Here is an 8,418-nt window from a genome sequence, read left to right as displayed (position 1 = left end):
GACTACACTGAGGATCTGATCATGTGACCCCTGACTCCTCCCCTCCATGTGACATCATCACAGGTCCTGGAAGCACAAAGCAGCCATATATCTAGTGTGCGGCTCTGCAGGTGGAGGTAGGTGCAGGGTATTATATATCTAGTGTGCGGCTCTGCAGGTGGAGGTAGGTGCAGGGTATTATATATCTAGTGTGCGGCTCTGCAGGTGGAGGTAGGTGCAGGGTATTATATATCTAGTGTGCGGCTCTGCAGGTGGAGGTAGGTGCAGGGTATTATATATCTAGTGTGCGGCTCTGCAGGTGGAGGTAGGTGCAGGGTATTATATATCTAGTGTGCGGCTCTGCAGGTGGAGGTAGGTGCAGGGTATTATATATCTAGTGTGCGGCTCTGCAGGTGGAGGTAGGTGCAGGGTATTATATATCTAGTGTGCGGCTCTGCAGGAGGAGGTAGGTGCAGGGTATTATATATCTAGTGTGCGGCTCTGCAGGTGGAGGTAGGTGCAGGGTATTATATATCTAGTGTGCGGCTCTGCAGGTGGAGGTAGGTGCAGGGTATTATATATCTAGTGTGCGGCTCTGCAGGTGGAGGTAGGTGCAGGGTATTATATATCTAGTGTGCGGCTCTGCAGGTGGAGGTAGGTGCAGGGTATTATATATCTAGTGTGCGGCTCTGCAGGTGGAGGTAGGTGCAGGGTATTATATATCTAGTGTGCGGCTCTGCAGGTGGAGGTAGGTGCAGGGTATTATATATCTAGTGTGCGGCTCTGCAGGTGGAGGTAGGTGCAGGGTATTATATATCTAGTGTGCGGCTCTGCAGGTGGAGGTAGGTGCAGGGTATTATATATCTAGTGTGCGGCTCTGCAGGAGGAGGTAGGTGCAGGGTATTATATATCTAGTGTGCGGCTCTGCAGGTGGAGGTAGGTGCAGGGTATTATATATCTAGTGTGCGGCTCTGCAGGTGGAGGTAGGTGCAGGGTATTATATATCTAGTGTGCGGCTCTGCAGGTGGAGGTGTGTGGAGATTCCCCATTACTGGGGCAGGCGGCATTAACCCCTTCAGCTCTGAGACTTTCTTGCTGTTTTTCTCTTGGTGATTTCTAAGCAGGTTTTTGTTCCTTTTCCTCTGATAGATACAGACGCCCCAACTATGAGAGGCCGGAAGTGAGGAAACCCGTCTGCCCTCAGTCCTCGGCCCCTTTCGTTGCTCACACAGTATAATGTTCCCCTTATTATCTCCAGTAATTGTATTATTACAGCGCATTCTTTATGATGTTACATCGTCATCTTCTCCCCATTCAGGTCCCTACAATATCGGATCCTCTCAAGTGGAGATCTTCTATAGAAGAGAATTCTCCTGATTGCCCCGTGAAGGATGGATATGGACAGGGACAAGATGGCGGAGAGGATATTACACCTCACCCTCGAGATCCTCTTCCGGCTTACTGGAGAGGTGAGAGATTCTGATGACGTCACATTACATCATTCTTATCTATGGGAATAACAGATGGACAGAACTGGAGAGGTGAGGACTCTGGAAATGTCTGGAGTGAGATTTATTACTGTGTCTCTCCATAACCAGGATTACACAGTAGTGAAGAAGACCTCTAGTGAGCGCTGTCAGGCCCCTGTGTCTGAGGGATGGGGAAGACCCCTGAGCCCAATCACGGGGCCTCCACCTCACCCCCCGATACAAGAGGACATCAATGACCAGAAGATCCTAGAACTCACCTACAAGATGATTGAGCTGCTGACTGGAGAGGTGACACTGCTGGGAATGCTGGGACATTATACAGTAACGCTATGAAGGGATCGGGGGTGACGGTATCATTGTATGTGTCAGGTTCCTATAAGGTGTCAGGACGTCACCGTCTATTTCTCCATGGAAGAATGGGAGTATTTAGAAGGACACAAAGATCTGTACAAGGACGTCATGATGGAGGTTCCCCAGCCCCTCACATCACCAGGTAATAGACAGGACTAAATACACATGGCCTATAATTATCTGTATGTAAGGAATGAATTCAGTCCCTGTATGTGTCTCCTCCAGGTCAATCCAGTAAGAGGACAACACCAGAGAGATGTCCCCGTCCTCTTCTCCCACAGGACTGTAAACAAGAAGATCCCGATGTTCCTCAGGATTATCAGGTAGATGGAGAGAAGGGGCCATGAAATCTCCCTATGATATGTAGACGGCTGTGAAGGTCTTGTGCTCAGTCTTGTTTTATCCTCCAGTATTATATGTGTTATACTTGTGTAATGAGAGCGGTGGAGATGGCAGGATTAGAGCTGATCATAGATGGGACTTCTCCATTTGTCTGTGACTTTTACAATATTTGTTTCAGGGGGAAGATCTGCCCCATATTAATACTACAGAGACATATGTGAGGGGTGATGAGCGGAGTAAAGAGGAGATTCCTACAGATAACCGCCCAGGTGAGTAGTGACCACTAAATGCAGAGAAGTCACAGATTCTTCTCAGTCACCGGCTGTGGCTACTTTATCAGGGTTGTAGTCCGGCCATATTAAATGGTCACCATTCTGCTGCTAGACCACCACATGCTCCTCCACCCAAAACTGTCCCCATTATTTTGGGCATTGGACGCTCTTCTGTTGGAGTGAGATCTGTATCAGCCAGATTTTACAGGTAGGATCCTTCCTATCCCCTGAAATCAGAAGATGATGACCCTTAGCTGCCCAGATCTCTAATCTGTAAAGCCAAATGACAGTGTACGCAGAATGTGCAGACAACTTGGAAATCATGGGAAGAAGAATCTAATCAGTATGGTGGACGCCTATGAGAAAGCGGAGGGTAATGATGCTGGTGACCTCCTAGATTCTTAGTTTGGTGCCGTGTTCACCAGGTGAATAAAGATTGATTGCTCTCAGTGGGAGAAACTAAATAATAATCTTGTAGTTGATGAAGAGACCTCAGTAGTCTGGAAAGCTTGCTTTGTAACATAATTTATTTTATCTTTATCCGCCATTAATAAGTATCATAACTACAAGATTCTTATTGTTTCTCCAACTGAGAACAATGAATCCATCTTCCTAGAATCTCGGCCTCCTATTGATGGATCTTACTTCTCTCCCTTCTGATGAATGTGCTGATAGGGGCGTTTTTATCCAACGTTCAGCACAGGGTAAAGGCCACTTCACACATAACGAGATCGCTAACGACATCGTTGTTACGTCACAGTTTCTGTGACAAAACAACGACTTCACCAGCGATCTCGTTATGTTTGACATGCACCAACGATCCGCCCCCTGCTGTGAGATCGTTGGTCGTTGCTGAATGTCCTGGGCCATTTTTGGCTCGTTGGAGTCCTGTTGGGCCGGATGGATCTGTATGTTTGACACCTACCAGCGATCTCATTAACGACCTAGATGAGAGCTTAAAGTGTGACACGTAGGCGTGTAGTTGCGTCACCTTTTCCGCGCCCCCTCTGCACTGATTGGTTGGCGCTGAGAACAGTACTGCGTTCTGATTGGGTATCGCTTCATGCTTCGTTCCTTTTTGAGCCTTGCTTTGAGGATAGAACCTGCTCAAAATGGGACAAAGGATGAAGCGATACAAAGTTGCGTTCTAGGCCGGCCGCCTAATCAGAACGCAGTATTGGCCAGCAATCGGAGCAGAGGGGTGTGGAAAAGGTAACGCATATGCACACCTACGTGGCTTACAGCGTCAAACACTACGCCCCTATTCGAGGTCAGAATCGTTACATAGCTGCTGTGTGACAGGGTCCCATCGACCAACGAGATCGTTATACAGGTCGCTACATCGTTACTAAAGTTGTTGGGAAAATGACTGTGTGACATCTCACCAACGATCTCACCAACGATTTAACAACGATCCGGAAACTGTGACGTAGTAACGATCTCGTTAACTATCTCGTTATGTGTGACTGGACCTTAACTGTAACATATGAGGGAGGTTAGGATTACCCCACAGTGGGTACATGGAGGGGGAGTTGGAAGTTTCGCCCCCAACATTTCGTCCCCAGCATTTCACCCCCAGGTACACTTTGCACCCGAACATTTCACCCCCAGCATTTCGCCCCCAGGATGTTTCGCCCCCAGCAGTTAGCCCCCCGATGTTTTGCCCCCAGATGTTTCGCCCCCAGCAGTTCGCCCCGGATGTTTCGCCCCCAGGATGTTTCGCCCATTTCGCCCCCGCACATTTCGCCAACAGCAGTTCGCCCATGGATATTTCGCCCCCAGCTTTTTGCCCCCAGATGTTTCGGCCCCAAATTAGGCAGGGAATTTCGGCCTTGTGTTTTAGCCCTAAGACCTCTTTCACAGTAGGCACTTACCCAAGTGCTAAGCACTGGAAAATCGCTAAGAAGATTGCCAATTTTGAATATATAAGTCAATGGCTAGAAAAGCGAGGTGTTGTTTCGGCCAGCTCTTTTTTTTTTTTATTTTATTACAGGAGCTATTTTTGAGCACTTAGCGTTCATCAATAGCCTGTATCTTATGGGTCATTACCGAGAGCGCTCACAAAAGCGCTCTCAAAAATGACAGTAAAGCAAGTGCTTTGGAGTTCTAAAACAGTGGCAGCATCAGGGTGCTTTCACACTTCCGCTACATATGCACTACAGGCCGCCCGTTCGCTTCTGTAATGCCGCCGTTCCGCTAACCTGCGGGCTGCAGTTAGGACGATGGAACCGCCGCTGCTGGGTTGGCTATCCCTAGTGCTGGTGGCAATGGCAGCTGTGGTGGTAGGCCCTCCGCAGGTAGGGCTCAGCCCAGGGAGCTATATGGTAGACGTGCCGGAGTAAAGGAGGCCACACCGGGGTTGTAATTCACAGTCTGTACTCACTCTTGGACCCTTGGACAGCTGGTTCAGGTCCCTGTATTTCCAGTGCCAGCTTGATTACTTTGCTCTGTTCCCGGCACCCTCATTGTGTTTTGGGTCCCCGTACCTTGAAGCGTTTTGGGGGCCAACTGTCCCTTATTGTGCCAGTCTCCTTGTCCATATGGCGGGCAGTGTGGATCCTGTAGGGCTGGTCTGTGTCCTGAACCCTGATCCTTGCTTTACTGCTGGTGCCCCCGGATCTGTGGGGCAGTGAGGTCCATAAAGGTCCCCTCACTGTGCAGGTATTTGCCAGGCCGTATGAAACTATCGCCTGACCTAGAGATCTGTGCCCCGTCGGTGCTCTGGTCCCAGCGGTACTCTGGTGTACCCGCCCAGGCAACCACTCTCCTGTGCCCCCGGGTCACTGTTACATGACCCAGCTCAAGGCACCTCACTCTCCTTCACTGTGCACTACTGTTCTGTCTTGTCCACTCCCACCAGGCTGTCTAGTCGCCTGGTCTAGCTCCGCCCTATAGGTGGCCATTCCCCAGTGTCTGACTAGTCCAGGCCCCCTGGTGTGTCATGGAAACTAGGATTTTAGTGTGTGTGTGTGTGTGCGTGTGTGTGTGTGTGTGTGTGTGTGTGTGTAGATGTTACAGGCACTGGTGTTCCAGGTTTAGAGGGTAGGCCCTGCATCCTTGTGAAGATGCAGTATCTAGTAGTGCCCTGAGTGGCTCAGGGGCGCTACACTTGCGCACCATTGCACTGTGTCCCAGGATTCTCTGCTTGCCAGAAGCAATCAGTATCTCTGGATGAGGTGAATGTGCGTGTGTGCGCGCGATGTGTGTATGTGAGTGTCTGCCAGAGCAGGGAAGGACCACACGGAGCATACCTGCTGGGAGCACATGCTGAAGATCACAAGAGGACCTGGGAGCCACGCAGACGTCCGGAATCTGGAAAGTATAATTCTCACGGGAAGGTGGGGGTCTGTTTTTGTTTGTTTTTTTTTTGGGGGGGGGGGATTTTCCCAACGGAGAATAAGCCATAAAATGAAAATGAGCCCTAGTGCATTTTTCAGGGCAAAGACAAATCTAACAGTGTCATATTTTTGGGAAAACATGGTATTTTGACTCTACAAGCAGTTTATGGAAATTAGCATGGAGTAGATGTTGCATAGTGAAAATAGTAAATATGTCATTTTATTGCCCAATACATAGTGCCCGGCTTGTGCTCCAGGAGACACGCGAACTGTAAATATTTATGCGGTTTCTTCCCTGTGGAAATGACAAACATGTGGATACTAACAGTGTTTGGGCCACTGCAAGGCTGAGAAACATCAAAGACATTTTGCTGGATTGGATTATGAGGCCATATCTCTTTTCAATAGTCTTTCCGATACAACCAATGTGAAAACACTCTGTTTTTCCACTGATGGAATAGTAGTTTTTTGGTAAAAATTTGGCCTAGAAAACATTATTTGGTGGATTATTATTTCAATATTTGGGAGGCAAAATTAACAAAAAGGGTTGAACATCATGGTCTACTGGTTCCTGCTCTGACGTCCACTGTTAGATTGTGAATGATTTTTGTTTCAGTAAATTATCATACTTTGCTAAATAACTCACAATTTCTTCAGCTATTTTACAAATTATATACTTACATTTTTTTTTATATATTATTAAAAACAATTTTTATTCTTGCCAGATGTCTGTACCAGGAGATCAGAAACACAACTGACATCTTCAACTTTTACATCAGATGACCTTAACATCATACAAGATATAACTGAAGTGAATGCCATTATTCCAAATATACCATCTTCCCTTCACAGCAAAGATCTATCATCTGATTGTTTTAAACAAGTCTTACCTTCTGATTCATCACAGACTATTAAGAAAAATAAATGTGGCAAAAGGGTCATTAAAAATCAAAGTGCTCTTACAGCAAAGAAGCCATTTTCAACTCCAGAAATTAAAAAAATCCATCAAAAAATTCACACATGGGATATAGGAGTTTCTTCAGAGTCTGTTAGTTACCAAAGAACTCACACAGGGGAGAAGAAATATTCATGTTCAGAATGTGGGAAATGTTATTTACAGAAATCAGTTTTTGTTGGACATCAGAGAACTCACACGGGGGAGAAGCCATTTTCATGTTCAAAATGTGGGAAACATTTTACCTGGAAATCAAGTCTTGTTGATCACCAGAAACTTCACACAGGGGAAAAGCCTTTTTGTTGTTCAGAATGTGGAAAAGGTTTTGCAGTTAAATCAAATCTTACCACACATCACAGAACTCACACAGGGGAGAAGCCATATTCATGTTCAGAATGTGGGAAATGTTTTACAAGTAGATCACAAGTTGTTAGACACCAGAGACTTCACACAGGTGAGAAGCCATACTCCTGTTCAGAATGTGGGAAATGTTTTACACAGAAATGTCATCTTGTTATTCACCAAGAAATTCACACAGTGAAGAAGCCGTTTTAACCCCTGCACGACTGGCCAATTTTGCATTTTCCGTTTTTTTTTTCGCGATTCTTCTTCCGATAGTCGTAACTTTTTTATCTTTCAGTCAATATGGTCATGTGAGGTCTTTTTTTTGCAGAATAAGTAGTATTTTTAAATAAAACCATGAGTTTTACCATGTAGTGTACTGGAAAACGGAAAAAAAATTGCAAATGCGGAAAAATTGCAAAATAAAGTGCAATAGCATTATTGTTTTTGAGATATTTTATTCACACTGTTTATTATATTGTAACACTGATGTGTCGGTGTGATGCCTCAGGTAGGTGCGAGTTCGTAGACACCAAACATATATAGCTTTACTTTTATCTAAGGGGTTAAAAAAAATCTGAAGTTTGTTCGAAAAAAGTGGTGTACGTTTTACGCCATATTCCGTGACCCGTAGCGTTCTCAATTTTCGGGATCTATGGCTCAGTGACTGCTTATTTTGTGCGTCTTAGGCTGACGTTTTTTTAACTGTACTACTTTTGCACAGATGCTACGTTTTGATTGCCTGTTATTGCATTTAGCGCAAAATTTGTAGCGACCAAACAATTTAATTTTGGTGTTTGGAATTTTTTTGCCCGCTACACAGTTTACCGATCAGATTAATTGATTTTATGTTTTGATATATCGTGCGTTTCTGAACACAGTGATACGAAATGTGTGTGTGTGTGTGTGTGTGTATATATATATATATATATATATATATATATATATATATATATATATATTTATTGTGAGGCAGTGACAGGGGTAATATTTGAAGACCGCTATGTGTCCCCCAGAATGTGTCTGGAAACCCTCTTAGTTTGCTATAGCTATTACTGGGAGTATAGCACAAAGGGTAACAGGGAGACAGATCCCTCCTCCCAGTCCAGGTTTTGTAGCAATTCTCATGTCCGGCATTTTCGTTTAAAATCATGCAGAGCACAGCAGGGTGTGTCTCAGTTTTGAGCCAGGCTTGGTGAAGCTAACACACGCCGTGTGAGCTGGGCTGGCTCTGTGTGGAGTGAACACAGGCCAAGAGTGTGAGCCTAGGAGAACCTTACACAGATCCCTGTGGTTAACGGGGTCCTAAGGTAACAAGACTTTTTGATGCAAAGAATTTGTCTATATGC

At 45.7% G+C, this 8,418-nt stretch overlaps 1 protein-coding gene across 1 annotated transcript; it reads left to right on the top strand.

Annotated features, from left to right (window-relative positions):
- Positions 1-7,714, top strand: LOC142258815 (oocyte zinc finger protein XlCOF7.1-like). Its single transcript, XM_075331406.1, has 7 exons — positions 1-116; positions 1,298-1,448; positions 1,578-1,757; positions 1,839-1,962; positions 2,046-2,143; positions 2,341-2,431; positions 6,498-7,714. Exons 2-7 carry the CDS (start codon positions 1,371-1,373, stop codon positions 7,280-7,282), a joined length of 1,356 nt encoding a protein of 451 aa, XP_075187521.1. The 5' UTR covers positions 1-116; positions 1,298-1,370; the 3' UTR covers positions 7,283-7,714.
- Positions 7,715-8,418: the final 704 nt, after the last annotated feature.

Source organism: Anomaloglossus baeobatrachus (assembly GCF_048569485.1).
Source record: "Anomaloglossus baeobatrachus isolate aAnoBae1 chromosome 5 unlocalized genomic scaffold, aAnoBae1.hap1 SUPER_5_unloc_12, whole genome shotgun sequence".
Lineage (NCBI taxonomy): Eukaryota > Metazoa > Chordata > Amphibia > Anura > Aromobatidae > Anomaloglossus > Anomaloglossus baeobatrachus.
Note: the sequence above shows the minus strand (reverse complement) of the source record. Positions and strands in the feature narration are given on the sequence as shown.

Coding starts and splice junctions, on each gene's coding strand:
- LOC142258815 (XM_075331406.1), top strand. CDS start 1,371: ATGGATATGGACAGGGACAAGATGGCGGAGAGGATATTACACCTCACC. Junction 1,449..1,577: donor TCTTCCGGCTTACTGGAGAG/GTGAGAGATTCT, acceptor CTCCATAACCAG/GATTACACAGTAGTGAAGAA. Junction 1,758..1,838: donor TTGAGCTGCTGACTGGAGAG/GTGACACTGCTG, acceptor TGTATGTGTCAG/GTTCCTATAAGGTGTCAGGA.